The sequence below is a fragment of the Selaginella moellendorffii genome, unplaced genomic scaffold, assembly GCF_000143415.4.
Source record: "Selaginella moellendorffii unplaced genomic scaffold, v1.0 SELMOscaffold_134, whole genome shotgun sequence".
Lineage (NCBI taxonomy): Eukaryota > Viridiplantae > Streptophyta > Lycopodiopsida > Selaginellales > Selaginellaceae > Selaginella > Selaginella moellendorffii.
The window spans coordinates 38,179-52,449 of record NW_003314395.1 but is presented as its reverse complement, the minus strand read 5'-3'; the positions used below and the strand labels follow the sequence as shown (position 1 = coordinate 52,449).

The window sequence follows — 14,271 nt, the reverse complement described above, 5'->3', positions numbered from 1 at the left end:
GTCAGACCAGAAAGCCAGTTTGGCGAAGGTAAGTGAGATTACATCCCGGAATGCGATTCGAAGCAATGTGCTTCACAAATGATGGAAGAGAGGAAACAAAAAAGGAGGGCCTCTTCCCACCCCACCTAAACCTGATTACGCATGCATAACAACCTTTGAAGGGCCGTATACCCTCAAGCAGCGGTTTTCAAACGCAGCAACAAGTCGAGCGACGACTTCGTCAAAAAATACGTTCGCTACCTGACAATAGGATCGACTCAGCTCTTTCGTGTTCAAGCAAAGCTAAATGAAGCAACAGACCTTCGTGTACAAAGGAGACCTGAACTGAAAGTCGACCGTAAAGTGGAGGTTGCATGTTGCGGGAGAAGGTCCAGGACTTATTTCCCATGTGTTGTTCAAGTACTCGAAAATTGCACTCTTCGAGACCGATGTCTACGTCCATAAACGTCTGGTTAGTTACTAAACATGCCCAAGAGACGCGCATACCTTGATGAGTTTGGGCCGTGTGAGCTGAACATGCGAGGTGTAGCTCTCGACAAAGAACTGAAATCCTATTTCAAGCTCTGCTTCAAGTTCGCTGCCTTTCTGCCAGATCACGTTGGACCGTTGGCACCAAGGCACAAATTCCTCATACATATCAACACCTGCGACCACGTCGAACAGTTGCTCTGGCGTGTACCTGCGGACAAATACTGAGAACCCAAGCGCGAGAAAAACCGAACAGGAAAAATGTACCCCATGACTCGCTTCTCTTCGTAGTGCTTGGAAAGCCCCCTGTCTTCATCTCCATCACCAAAACCCAGAAACCCTCGTCTCTGCTGCTGCCTAGCATCACTGACATCGCCGATCGGGGCCCCTAGCAAGCCCCCAACAAGCCTGGACAATCCAGTCTCAGGCCGGAAAAAATTCGCCCGATCGACCAGACACCGAGCGGGCGAGACAATGCGAGAGGCAAAGCATCGCCGCTGCTGCCCTATCAATTTCCTCAGTGCCAATCTATGCAAACCTCCAGGAAGACGCATCGCTCGCCGACACCAATGAAGGATCCCTGGCCCTAACCTCAAATATATAAGGGTCAGAAAAAGGAGAAGAAAAAGGCGTTAAAGAACTAAAACATACCCGTGTTATGTCTTAAAGGGCCACGTGTTTGGCATCTGGAAGGTTTGAGACCGTTGATTTCCTGTCCTTGGCGTGCCGTGGAGAGTTCCATGCGAAGTGGAGAGAAAGGATCAAGATTGGAGAGCTAGAAAGGAACGGAGAAGTTTCACAAGAAAAAATATTTGGTCAAAGATCAAATGGAACTACAACACGCAAAAGAGAAATTAGAGACGCGTTCCTGGAATGTGAGAGCTGTGAGCCAAGAACGCGAGAGGAATCGGACCAAAATCTCACCTGGTAGCGGTCACGTCATTCCTCAAGATCGTTGTTCTTCGGAAGCGGCGGGGGAATGTAGGCTCCTCCGCCGTCGGCCTGGATCGAAACCGCTCTCGCGCTGGAATTTCTTGCGCTCTGTCAGACCCTGCGATCAGAAACGAAGCGAAATATCGATTGCGACTAACCGTGCCCGATAATCGCATTCTCGTGCGCCTAGGACCCTGCGATGACGCTTCCACGTCTGAATCCCTCAAGAGCGAGTCCCGGCGCCGGTTCTTGGCGCCGCAGGACGAGACCTCGGCGAAGGATTCGACGGCCGATGAGATGCTGGAGGCGCTGGCGCAGGAATCCTCGGTTGTAGAAGCCGATCGCGCGCTCGAATTCGCCGTCGCCAGAGCTGCCCCGCCAAAGCATCGCGAGCAGCTCATGGTTGAGTGACCTAAACCCTAAATTCGAATTTGGGCGGCAATTCTAATTACCTTTACCAAGGTTTAAAGTAAATATTTGACTGGCACTACGCTGTCATTGGACATTAAGATACTTGTCTTTTCTACACACGCCAAGAAAGCCTTGGTACCTATAGCCTTTATACACACCATTGTCATCGTCCCTGTAAAGAAAAGATAAAGAACGAAAACAGGCAAACACGATGATTTGATACTTGTATTGCGCACGGCCAGAGAGAATCTCCCGGGTAAGCGCTTGATCGACAGGGCCGGATGGAGACGAAGATCTAGGTCGACCATGGCGGCGATGCGCTTGAGGAATGCGCTACGATTGGGATGATGTGTAATATCGGGAATGCCGCCGCCGCAGAGCGCGAGGGTCAAGCAATCGAAGCTCAAGGAGCACCGGCGATGGAGCAGCTGGTTTATCTTCTGGGGAATCGCGCTCGGCTGCTGGATTTGGTACCATTCGGCCAAGATTCCGGCGTGGTTGCACCAGGGATCGCTCTACGGCCAGATCGTCCATCGCCAGAGGCTCTTTCTCGAGGAAACAGGGGATTTTCGCCAGGGAATGGCCATCACCGACACAATAGAAGAAATGGATCACGGGCTTCGCTCTGAGGATGGACAGGCTCTAGAACAGGGAGATAGCAACAGATATTCTCTGGAGGATCAAGAGGAAAGAGAAGAATGGAATTTTCCAGAGGAGGACCAGCTCAAAAATTCCAGGACTTGTGCTACGGTGGAGGAAATGGGTGCGATGGCTACTGCGAGGAGCACCAGACTTGTCGATCTAAATCTGAGAGGAATGATCGAGGAGTATTTTGCCGAGCATGGTATGGAATTTCTTTGCTTGTGTTCTTCTTCTTTTGCTTAAGAACTTTTCCTGGCGAAATCTTAAAGTATGTAGATGCTTGCAGGCGCTCGTCGCGTGAGAGCTTTGGCAGGGGAGGACTTTTGCAAGAGGAACTTTATCTTTGGAAGAGCTAAAGAGGACGGCTTTGGTAATGAAATGTACAAGATCTTGACTGCCGCTGGACTATCTCTGATGCTAAACCGATCGCTCATCGTCGGGGAGGACAGGTGCTTCAAACCATTTTTCTTCTGTGGATGCTTGATCTATTTCTTCTCTGGCAGCTCCCAGAACCCGGGATATCTAGGACTAAACGAGAGGACACACCATCCATTTGGCGATTACATTTCGTTCTCTCGCGAAACTTTCACTATGAGAGAACTGAAACACTTGTGGGTGATTCACGAATGTGCTACGAGGTATAAACGGCCTCTCAAGCTGAGAATGGATTTAATCCAAAGGCCGTCAGGAACAAACTCTCTGTGCGGAGATTGGAGCAAATGGTCACAGCCAATTATCTGGTAATTATGTGGTTCTTATGGCAGCATTTAACGTGATCCCCTGTCCAGGTTTTATGGTGCTCAAGACGCTGTCGCTCTACAGATTTTCCTCAAGAACATCAACTTCAAAATGAAAACCGCTGCGACAAAGATTCTGGGAGACTCATTTGCACCTTCCACGCGTGGGAATCTCTACGGAGAGCTCATGCACGCATTTGTCTCACCAAAGCCGGATATTGTTGACGCAGTTCGGTGGGCTCTTGGCGGCGGGCGAGATCCCGACTTAGCTCTTCACTTGCGAATGCTACACAGCAGGTTCTAGCTTTTGAATTTTTTTTCCATTCTTTTTGTTTCTGATCACGACGATTTTTCAGGTCCAGACGTGCTGTGGAAACAGCTTGTATTTGCCTGAAAAGAATGATAAACCAGCTCAACTTAGACAGACTTCCTCGAATAGCGATCGTGACAGACACTCCTGCCGTTGTCGACTACATGAGGACGAACTTGGAAGCATTCGCTGAGGTATTTTAAAACGGTTTCTCCAATCTTTGATAATGATCTCGAGCATCGTTTTCTTGGACCAGGTCATACACTTCGATTATAGACTATACCTGGCCTCGTCACCAAACGTGAGCGACGTCATGAAAGAGAACTACTTCCAGGTAGAGCGCTTGAATGCGTTTCGAAATGTTTGTCACTCGCTAAAGCGTGTGAAAATGTGAACAGCCTCCAAAAAAGCGAGTCGACGACTGGGGTCCGTTACCTCGCTGGGTGGCACTCGTCGATTTCTTTTTGGCATCAAGAGCAAAGTATGGAGTAGTCTCGGGGGGATCCAAACGAGTTGCCACCACTTACGCTCAATTGCTCGCATCATTAGCGGCCGCAAATACCCTTGGTATGATGATCGAGATTCTCCATTTCGTGGTCCACTCACTGATTCTTTTCCAGTTCCAGGCGACGAGCACGGGAAAAAAGAAGAGGATTTCATGTTCTACAGCAGCTTCCATCCGGCTCTAGTGACTCGCGGCCTTTCTTCGCAGCGAGGATGGGGCCACGCTTGGAGAACTTTCAGTGGCAGGCTAAGCTGCGCGAACCAAACCACGCAATGTGCTATAACTCCGCTACTCCCTCACGCTTGGTGGGACGGGCCATGGCAGCTCCCAACTTCTCGCGACGCCAGGATCATGCGAAGCTATGGCATCGAATTCAACAGCTCGGGCAATGTCGTGGAAGAAAAACTCGCAAAGTTTTGCCGCTCGCGGAAGCGCCCGGCGACGAGCATCACCAAGCTGGAGCTCCCGCCGTGTAAGAAACTAAACTTCAAACGAGAATTCTGAGGATATCCGTTCTGGGCATATTCGCCCCTTTTGAACGTGTCAAACGTGGCCTGTCCAACGGCCGCGAGACCGCCACGTCAGCGGCAATCGCGGCCGTTGCGCGAGCGAATGTAAGGCCGGGATGGCGTTAGGGCTCGCAGGCTGTGCTTGAGCGGCGGCTATGATCCTTTGAGAGCGGTTCGTGGCAGCGTCGCAATCCTTTCCGCGCTTTCAAGGTACTCATCGATCGCCAGCAAATGGCACACAAATCTCTTGTGGGCGCTGCGCGATCCCCCAATTTGACTCGGATCACGCCTTTGGTCACTGATCATCTTTTCCTTTGTTGTTCTTGGCGCAGCGAAGCGAGCGAACTCGTGTGGGGTGGGCGCTTGGCTCCATTGGATGATCACATCATTTATGCAGAGTGATTCGGCGAAGCAAGCGGGCTCATCCTGGAGCCAAAGCTTGCGGCTTGACAGCACCTTGGCCAAGAAGTTTTACCGCGTTGGCATCCAATTCTATCGAACTGGGCTCCCAGGCTCCGACTCGTGCGTTCTCGGCATTGATCCTTTCGTAGCGAGGATTTAGATGAGAGTCTTCTGTGCCGGAAGAGCTCTCCACGTACTTCTGGCGGCACTTATGGGCTGAAAGAACATTTTGACAACGATCCTGCTGGTTTCCACAGCGAGCAAGATCATCCTCTCCTCTCCAAGATTGCTACTTCTACGAAGATTTCTTTTCGTTGCTGCTGCTTCTTCGCGAATGGCTCCTCACGCGATGGAAGTGGTGGCTTCCAGCAGCTCCTCACTCGGTTCTAAAGGACGAACTTCTCCAAAGTCCAAGGCTATGGTGGTGGTGCCCGGGAGAAAGGTGCCGGTGGTGGCGGAGAAGGATAAGAACGCTCCGAGTCGAGCTTATGCGGATGAGAATCTCTCCGCCAAGAGGCCTCCGGGGAAGACTCCATTGGCTGCGCTGCTGAGCAAGAGCCAGGTACGTTGGAAGTCCTTTTTCTTTCGTTTCTTCCATCGTTTTTCTTGAGCTGTTCTTGCGTCTTGCAGGGAAAAGGTGATGCAAATCTTATGCTAGTCACTGTGACTGTCCTGGGAAGCCCCGGTCCTCTACGTTTTCTCGTGGACAAAGCTGACACCGTCGGACGTGTTGTGGACACGGCTCTTCGTGTGTATGCTCGCGAGGGGAGGCTTCCTCTACTTAGCAAGCAGCTTGTGGAGCTCTACTGCGACAATGGCGACTTCAAAGGTACGTAAGAGATTTTCCCCTGGTGGTGATCGATTCTAAGTTGGTTCTCTCTTGTCTAACAGCTCTCGACTCTAATGAATGCATCGGGGTACTTGGAACTCGGCAGTTCCTCCTCTATCGAAAGAAGGCCGATGAGATCTCCGAGCGACAGACCAGTGTCACGCAGCCGATCTCACATCCGCTCAAGCACTGGTGGAGTTTCATGAGCTCGCTTGTCTGCTCGCACTAGGAGGAAAGTTTCCAAGTTACGAAGGGAAGTGCTCTCCACTTTCCATTGTTTTCGTGTGTGTTTGTTTACTTATTCCATCTATAGAAGAAGCGCTTGTTCTTTTCATTCCAGAAAACCTTTGAGTTTGAGGCTCTCGATGCAGTCGTCAAACATCTTCTCCAGCGGCTGATAACTCTCGAGGCCGAGTTGCTTGAGCTTTTCAGCGCTCATCTCGTGAGGAATGTCTTGGCCTTGGTCCTGGGATGGCCTGCATTGTTGGATCTTGTGGTGAGTGATCGTGAGAAAGGATTCTTACTCGCTTGGAAGAGGATACTGGGGATACTTCGCTCGTAGCATCTCGAGAACTTCTCTCCAGTGAGCCACTCTCTCGGAGCAAATGTATCGGCCAGCCGCGTCGGGGGATTCGTAGGCGAGGAGGTGTGCTGCTACCACGTCCTGGATGTGAACGAAGCCGACGATCATGTTTGGATAGAGCTTGATATGGCCTGGAACGAATAGGATGATCTTGAGCAAAAAATTGGTTTTTTTTTTCTCTCGACCTTTGAGCATGCCGAGGACGATGAGGATGGTGCTGGTTGGAACCGGCTGTAGAAGCGGTCCAACGATGAAGGATGGATTCACCACGACGAGATTGATCCCATGGAGCTTGCTAAAATCCCAGGCAGTCCTCTCGGCTAGTGTCTTGGCCAGTGGATACCATAGCTGGAGAGAAACAAGAGATTTCGTTAGCTAGAACTAGAACAAACAGGGAAGAAGAAACGATTCGAGACAAAAGAAACTGGTTAGAAACAAACAAGAGACGAAGATGATCATCTCTATCAACTGGATGGATCTGACAAAACAGATCTTTTGGGACCTTGTGTTGGCTGCAGTAGCCCGGATTCGTCCAGGAGCTCTCGTCAAGCAGTGAATCGTTCTTTCCAGTTTGGTGGTGGTGGTCGTAGCGAATCGCCGAGCAGGATGAAGTGAGGACGACCTTGGCGATGGAGGAGAACTTTGTACACGAGCCGAGGACGTTGAGCACGCCATTGGTGGAGGTTTCGACGAGTTTGAGCTAGAAACAAAGCAGAACGATAACGATCAAAGAGTTTGGTGGAGTGTTCAAAGATTTTGCGAGAGAAACCAAACCTGTGGATCGTCTTTGGGATCGATCAGCACGACGCCAGCGACGTGAATGACGCCGTACACGCCACTCAGCGCGGCGTCGAAGCTGCCCGGCTCGAGCAAATCGGCCTTGAAGATCCGGAGGCGCTCCTTCGCTCCGGGCAAGTCCCACAGGAAGCCGACCTTGGCGGGATCATCTTCGCAAGCAAGCAAGCATCGATCGATCCATCGCGTGTGGAAGAAATAATCACGGTGGTGTTCCTCACCTGGATTGCGCGCAGTGGTGTGGACTGTGTAGCCCCTTTGGAGGAGCTCGCGGACGATCCAGGAGGCAATGTAGCCAGTTCCTCCAGTGACGCACACAAGCTTTCCATTGCTGGAAGCCATAGCCATCGTGCAAAGGCGAGAGAAAGAAGAAGAGAGCTTATATGCATGAAATCACGCACATTGCATTGGTAGAAACGTACACTGGCAAATTTTCACTCGCTGGAATCGAGCCCTCGTCTAGGGTATAAGTTAAACCTCGATATTTTGATTTTAGGGCGGGAGTGGAGCTATGGCGTCCACAGCCTTCCACACCGCTGCATTCTTCCACTCTTCCACGGCGATGGCATCGATGAAGCTCTCCGCGGCCATGGCGCCATGGCGGCCACGGCAGGCGCAAGGATTGGTAGGATTTTGCTCTCTTTCGGATGATCAGCAATGGACTCAAGAGGATGGAGACCCGATTGATGAGCTCAGGGTTTGGGAGGAGGAGGAGGATCAAGAGGGCGTAGATGAGAAGCTTTTCACGCGGAATGGAGGTAAGCTTCGGGAGATCTCGCTAGAGGAGATTGAGAAGAGGCTCCGGAATCACTGGAACGGTGGATTGCCTTGGAAGGCATTGCTCGGCAGCTTGGAAAGGGAGAACGCTATAGGGGAGAAGTTTGCTGTAGAACAGTTTAGGAAGGTTCCAGAGAGAGCGTGGCACTGGCTCTTGCAAGAACTGTGTGTAAGTGGACGCAGTAGCTTTGCTTCCGAGCTCTTGGAATGGCTCCGAGAGAATTCCTTCTGCCGGACTTACGACGTCTTGGACTCGGTGGTCATCCATGGATATGGAAGGGAGAGGAAACTACACAAAGCTCTAGAGGTGGCCGAGAAGCTTGGATCCAATCTTCAGCGACGTGGATACAATGCTCTCGTCGGGGCTTACGCACAGAACAGGGACTATGGAAAAGCTCTAGAGACTTTGAGCAAGATGAAGACTCTCGGCTTTCCTCCGGACGTGGTGAGCTACACGCACGTCATTCAAGCTTGCCGGCATGGTGTTGTGGATATCTACACGGGGTTTAGGCTCTTCCAGGAAATGCAAGCCGAGGGCGTCCAGGTTGACGGAAAAGTCTACAACGATCTCATCTTTGCCTGTGGACAAGCTCACAAGCCCAACGAAGGCATGTTTTTCCTGGAGAAGTTGCAAGCTTCCGGCCTGGTGGCGGACAGGGATAGCTACATATCGCTGATGCTTTCTCTCGGAAAGCACGGGAGGACTGCCGAGGCGGAAGCTCTGCTGGAAGAAATGAAGTGGTATGGCTTGAGGCCGAACCTCAAGGCTTACAACACGCTTCTCGGTGGCTACTCGAGGAAAGGCCAGCTACAACAAATAGACACCGTCAAGACGCTACTCCGAGACACAGGGATGTCGATAAACAAGATAACATACTGCCTGCTCATCGATGCTTACGCTCGCGCGGGGCTTATGGATCGGCTGGAAGCTCTCTATCAGGAGATGCGGGACTGTGATATCCGGCCCAACACCTACATGTACGCGAGGATGATAACGATCTACAGGGACACAGGGCAGTGGCAGAAAGGCGTGAAGCTCCTGCGAGAGATGCAGCAAGCAGGAGTCACACCCGACGCTCACGTCTACAACGTGATCATCAACACCTTCGGCCGGACCAGGCAGCTGGAGCAAGCCCGCATCGCGTTCTTCAAAATGCAAGATGGTGGCATCGAGCCGGACGTGGTGTCCTGGAACTCGCTCATAGACGCCTGCTGCAAGGCGGGGCAGCCTCTAGAAGCGAGAAAACTCTACTACAAGATGGTGAACGATGGCTGCGCTCCCACGGCTCAAACTTTCAACATCGTGATCCACGGCCTGGGAGAGCACAAGCGGTGGAACGACGTGAACGAGATGGTGGAGGAGATGCGCTCCAAGGGGATGTTTCCAAACGTGGTGACTTACACAACCTTGGTGGACGTCTACGCTCAAGCGCGGCTCTTCCAGGACGCAGTGGAGTGTCTCCAGACGATGAAGGAGGATGGAATGGGGCCATCGCCGACGGCTTACTCGGCTCTGGCGAACGCGTACGCGCAGCTGGGGATGTGCGAGCAGACGCTTCATGTCCTCCAGACGATGGAGAAGGAGAACATCGAGATCAACCTGGCGATGCTCAACTTGCTCATCAACGCCTTCAGCATGGCCGGGAGAAGCCAGGAGGCGTTCGCGGTGTTTGAGTACATCAAGGAGGCTGGATTGACGGCGGACAAGATCACTTACACGACGCTCATGAAGGCTTTGATCCGAGCCGAGAAGCTGGACGAGGTCTCGGGTGTGTTTGACGAGATGATCAAGGCTGGGTGTAGGCCGGATGGGAAAGCTAAAGACATGCTTCGCAGTGCTTTTCGATTCAAGGAACGCGAGTTGTCACCGAAAGATAAGAGCTTCGCGGAGGAGTACTTGGCCAAATGAGAAGAAGAAGAAGAAGCTACTCGCTGGAATCGAACCTCGTTAGGCTTAAACCTCTGATATTCTAAATTTTTAGGGCGGGATGGGAGCGCTCAAGCAGCGGAGGAAGAGCGATGGCGCTGCCGATGGCGCCGCTGCTCCTGTGCGAGGTAGGGGAAGATTTGGAGTTGCGCTGGAATGAGATTCTTGTGCTGCATTTGCAGGATTGGATAGGAAATCCAGCGGGAGCTTGTGGCTGGCGCCCTGTCCCAGCAAGCGATGGGGCGAGCTCTTCTTTCTGGCGTATAGTCCCGTTTGGATCGTGCTGTGTCTCGGAATCATAGTGCCGCTCAGGATCTACGAGGTAAAACTTTGATCTTGGCAATGTAGGAAGTAATGGGCTCTCTCTCTCTCTCTCTCTCTCTCTCTCTCTCTCTCTCAGCATTTTAAGGAGCTCGAGTATTTTCTGCTGGGATTGGTGGTGGCACTGCCGTGTTTTGTCGTTCCAGTGTTTCTCGTTGGAAAGGTATTGGAGTTTTTCTTTCAGTCTTTCCGACTTGTTTCGTGATGTCTTTCTTTGATCAGGAAGACAAGAAGCTGCGTTGGTATGATCGCTACTGGATAAAGGTGTGGATGCTTCTTCCTGGTTTTATAGCTAGCTATGTCCGATTGTTCTCGTTTTCCAGGCTAACTTGTGGATTGCTGTTCTCGTTTTCCAGGCGAACTTGTGGGTTGCGATTTTCGGATACGTTGGAAACTACTTCTGGACGCATTACTTCTACACTGTTCTTGGTGCAACTTACACGTTCCCGTCCTGGAGGTTAAATCATGTACGAGCACGGTACAAAGTTTTCAATTTCCTTGTTTCTCGTAACATCGCTTGCTGAAACGATGGACTGATCGTTCCAGGTGCCGCTTGTGACATTCTTCCTTACGCATGCTTACTTCCTCTTTTATCATATGGTGTCCGACTTCACGCTGAGGCGACTCCGCCACGCTCTCAAAGGATCAAACCGAGTTTTTAGCTGGGGATGTCAAGCGCTGTGGATCTTCGGTTTGTCCTACCTTACGGCGTTCATGGAAGCTGTGACAATCTCCAACGTAAGCACTTTTCCTTTTATGAACTTCACGAAGCTGATAGACAAGTTTCTTTCCTTCTTTTATAGTTTCCTTACTACGACATGGTGGACAGAGACGCATTCTACAGAATTGGATCGCTATTCTACGCCATATACTTTTTTGTGAGCTTCCCCATGTTTATCAGGTTCGTTCGCTTCGCTTCGCCCGAGCGCGATAGAGACTTTAGTTTTGATGTGCAGGCTAGATGAAAATCCTCGCTCTCGATGGACGCTGTCGCAAACTGCCATTGATTCCTTGGCTGCGGCAATGATCGTGACGATCTTGCTAGATCTGTGGAGAATTGGTCTGGGTGCTATCGTGAAGTTACCAGGAGCAGCGTCTTATGAATCGTGTGTTTCCTATGGTATTCCCTGGCTCGCGTGAACATTGCAAAAGGACAAATCATAAGTGGAAACTCCATTATCCTGTTGTGGCATCCTTGGGTGCATGTGGGTCCAGATACTGTGCCTGAAAATCATGTCAATGGGTGAAAAAAACCATTGATTACTGTTAGTATTGCAAGACACCTACAAATTTAAGGAGAGCAACAAGCAGTGCTTGTTGATTATGGTTTGAAACATTGTCATTAAACTATATCTGCTGTAATTTCACCAACATATAACATTTAAATTATGTTGTTGTAAATTTGTTGAATGATGATATCATTGCTTGATGAAGTTAGTTCAATGGTGTCACCTTGCTCCACATTATCAAATTCAACATTCTTGTATTCTAAGTTTATCCTAAAAACTAACTTTTAAAACTACCTAAAGCTAGCTTTCATATTAAGGGGTCCAAATGTATAGTAAGGACCAACCTATTTAACAAGGTATATTTTTCTTTGTTCTACATCTAATTTTGTTTAAACCCAAGCTCCTTAGCTGGTGAAGTATCTATGTCCTTATATTATACCATTAATATGCCAAAATTAGCATTAGAATATATTTGGTTTTATTTTATATATTAGTCTTAGTATTGAAATATTGGATGCTCTAAATTTTAATATTGTTTCATACTCTTATTCTTTTACTTTTTGATTGTGTGCTTAAGAGTTTGGCTTTATCCCTTTGTTCAATAATTGAAAACCCTGAAACTTAAGTCTTATTTTGTTCCCCTTGGTGGTTATGCTTAAGCTTGTGAGTGAGCAATTTAAAGTTACACTTTGAGTTAGAAAGATTAATGTTAGTTTATCAGTGGTTACTTTAAGTTATTACCATAATACTATAAGTAAAAATAAACCTCCTATAATTATGAGTGGATGAATCAAGACTGTAGGATTAGTTTATTGATTCAAGTAGTCATTCATATATTAAAATAAAAAGACTACTAATGCAAGCTTAAGGTTTGGTCAAGTTGAGCCCGAAAATAAAGTCAAAATAAAAGACCATATCCAAATTTATAAATTTTACCCTAACACAAATGAATATTCATCATTTGGGAGCCTGCTTCTATAGATATTGGCAGTCAATCCATAGGAGCTAGAAAGTATTGACACCAAAATTATATTTAAACTTTCTGTAAAGCTGGTCTGTGAAGTTATATTGATTATTTTATACTTTCTACTTTTATTTATTAAAAAGGAAGAATATGTGGTAAGATTAAGACTTATAGTTGATTTTATTAGCTAAGCTGTTTCAGAAAACATGATGGTATTAGAGAACCTTCTTGATATCATTCCTCCAAAGCTAACTCAAGACTAAAAACTAGCAAATGCCCTCTCTTTGACATACAACACTTGCACACACTCAGACAACTTTGCATTTCCCAGCAACAGAACCAAAAACGTCTAGAAACAAAGGAACACTCTTTTATTCCTTATAATTCTTCAAAACCATTTTGTTATCCCAGACCAATCTCCACTAGGCTCTTTTAAACCTCTTCTCCATACTATTTTAATTATAGCTTCTCCATTATTTTTCTCTCTCCTCCAAAAAAAACTTCTAGCATATAATAATAGCTAATAAAATATATGATGCAATCAACTATAATTCCAGTTATTCTTCTTTTTCAATACGAAATATAAAGCATAAAATATAATTTAAAAAAGACATCGTTTTCGCAGCGTCACCGCCATACAGTGAAAGCCTCAGTGAAAGTGCTTGTTACTGACTTGCCGGGATTGCTGTGTGGACCAAGCCAGCATGGCTACACTCAGTGAGGATGAAGTGAAAGCAATGCCGTCCATTTTTAAGACTTCCAGAACAGTGACCATAGCTCGGCAGTCCATGGTACTACATGCTCAGCACCAGTGATACTCCCGCTTTGAGTTGGCCACGGACACAATGACTTCGGCTCTATATCTGGAGATAGTCAAGTGAATTACCTTCCCAATTGCCAGAGCTGCCAATTCTGCCACGAAAGTTTACCAGCATCCGTTGAAACAGCTCGTCCGGTTCGTTGTGCTGAACATAGCCGGCAATCAGGTAGTCCACGATGTTGCTTCTGGGGTATTCGTTCAAAAACTTGACGAGGCTCATAGAGATCGTCACGACGAATATAACCTTTGCAGCTTGGAAATAGATCGACGAAGCTCTCTGTGTCTTCTTCACTCCAAACACTGGAACAGGCCTTCAGATCACAGCCTTGGTACTTCATGAGAGTAAGGCATCGTCAGTTGGTGCCGTTTAGAGCAAAGACAGAGTGCATTCCAGACGACACTAATCCCGCCGCTTAAACCTCTCGAGCACTCGCTATGCTGGTAGCAGCGTTCTTTCACAGGCTCATAGTCAGAGAATTGTCTTCCTCCTGTGCGTTTAGCACTTTAATCCTCCACTCGGGCTCTTTCTTCTCAGTCAGAGAATCGTCCACCACAACTGCCAGAGGATTCGTCACTTCGATCCGCCACCGAGGGTCCTGAAAGATCGCATTCCTGCGCTGTTTCCTTCGAGATAACATCCATCGCACTAGCAAAAAGCACGCAAGCAGCACCAAGATCGCAACCAAAACCCAGAGAAGAAGCTGGAGCAGCGACCAGGGCGTCCTCCGAGCCACTGTAACCACTGCCGCGGGTGTCGGTGTGGCCATCGCTGCGTTGTGACCGTCGCGACGGTGGTGGTGGTGGTGGTGGTGGTGGCGGCCTCCATGATGGTGACCATGGTGATGGTGGTGGCCTCCGTGATGGTGACCATGGTGATGGTGGTGAACAACCAGAGGAGCTCCATCACCGTGATGATGATGGTACACCGCTGCTGCTGGAGCTGGATCGTGGTGGCGAGCATGATCAAGGAGAGCAGGCGCTGGAGCTCGATCACCAGGGTGGTGGCCGCGAGCATGAACGAAAGCAGCTGGCGCTGGAGCCGGAGCTGGAACTGGAGCGCCACCTTGAAGAACTGGAGCTAAAGCTGGCGCTGGCTCGTGGCCTCCATG

At 49.1% G+C, this 14,271-nt stretch overlaps 7 protein-coding genes across 7 annotated transcripts; 4 read left to right on the top strand and 3 right to left on the bottom strand.

Moving 5' to 3' along the window:
* Positions 1-18: 18 nt before the first annotated feature.
* Positions 19-1,129, bottom strand: LOC9661736 (coenzyme Q-binding protein COQ10 homolog B, mitochondrial). The gene is made up of 5 exons (XM_024666053.1): positions 1,120-1,129; positions 736-1,054; positions 487-679; positions 301-432; positions 19-240 (listed from the first exon to the last, which is right to left on the bottom strand). Exons 2-5 carry the CDS (start codon positions 1,020-1,022, stop codon positions 136-138), a joined length of 717 nt encoding a protein of 238 aa, XP_024521821.1. The 5' UTR covers positions 1,023-1,054; positions 1,120-1,129; the 3' UTR covers positions 19-135.
* Positions 1,130-1,262: 133 nt separating this feature from the next.
* LOC112343118 lies at positions 1,263-2,120 on the bottom strand. The gene is made up of 4 exons (XM_024666084.1): positions 1,971-2,120; positions 1,560-1,820; positions 1,393-1,509; positions 1,263-1,336 (listed from the first exon to the last, which is right to left on the bottom strand). The coding sequence occupies exons 1-3, from the start codon at positions 2,118-2,120 to the stop codon at positions 1,408-1,410; spliced, it is 513 nt and encodes a 170-aa protein (XP_024521852.1). The 3' UTR covers positions 1,263-1,336; positions 1,393-1,407.
* Positions 2,000-4,528, top strand: LOC9661735. The gene is made up of 8 exons (XM_024666047.1): positions 2,000-2,656; positions 2,741-2,903; positions 2,958-3,194; positions 3,243-3,488; positions 3,548-3,695; positions 3,758-3,835; positions 3,900-4,068; positions 4,122-4,528. Exons 1-8 carry the CDS (start codon positions 2,176-2,178, stop codon positions 4,508-4,510), a joined length of 1,911 nt encoding a protein of 636 aa, XP_024521815.1. The 5' UTR covers positions 2,000-2,175; the 3' UTR covers positions 4,511-4,528.
* Positions 4,529-4,579: 51 nt separating this feature from the next.
* Positions 4,580-6,080, top strand: LOC9661545. The gene is made up of 4 exons (XM_002992353.1): positions 4,580-4,725; positions 4,848-5,479; positions 5,548-5,746; positions 5,809-6,080. Exons 2-4 carry the CDS (start codon positions 5,252-5,254, stop codon positions 5,973-5,975), a joined length of 594 nt encoding a protein of 197 aa, XP_002992399.1. The 5' UTR covers positions 4,580-4,725; positions 4,848-5,251; the 3' UTR covers positions 5,976-6,080.
* Positions 6,045-7,472, bottom strand: LOC9661734 (tetraketide alpha-pyrone reductase 2). Its single transcript, XM_002992313.2, has 6 exons — positions 7,346-7,472; positions 7,104-7,276; positions 6,832-7,029; positions 6,515-6,677; positions 6,271-6,460; positions 6,045-6,222 (listed from the first exon to the last, which is right to left on the bottom strand). The coding sequence occupies exons 1-6, from the start codon at positions 7,470-7,472 to the stop codon at positions 6,078-6,080; spliced, it is 996 nt and encodes a 331-aa protein (XP_002992359.2). The 3' UTR covers positions 6,045-6,077.
* A 177-nt stretch (positions 7,473-7,649) lies between these two features.
* LOC9661733 (pentatricopeptide repeat-containing protein At5g42310, chloroplastic) lies at positions 7,650-9,890 on the top strand. Its single transcript, XM_002992352.2, has one exon. It carries the CDS (start codon positions 7,687-7,689, stop codon positions 9,808-9,810), a length of 2,124 nt encoding a protein of 707 aa, XP_002992398.2. The 5' UTR covers positions 7,650-7,686; the 3' UTR covers positions 9,811-9,890.
* On the top strand, positions 9,829-11,483 carry LOC9661544 (cycloeucalenol cycloisomerase). The gene is made up of 8 exons (XM_002992351.2): positions 9,829-9,956; positions 10,011-10,150; positions 10,229-10,312; positions 10,372-10,413; positions 10,506-10,616; positions 10,696-10,887; positions 10,953-11,050; positions 11,106-11,483. Exons 1-8 carry the CDS (start codon positions 9,890-9,892, stop codon positions 11,287-11,289), a joined length of 918 nt encoding a protein of 305 aa, XP_002992397.2. The 5' UTR covers positions 9,829-9,889; the 3' UTR covers positions 11,290-11,483.
* Positions 11,484-14,271: the final 2,788 nt, after the last annotated feature.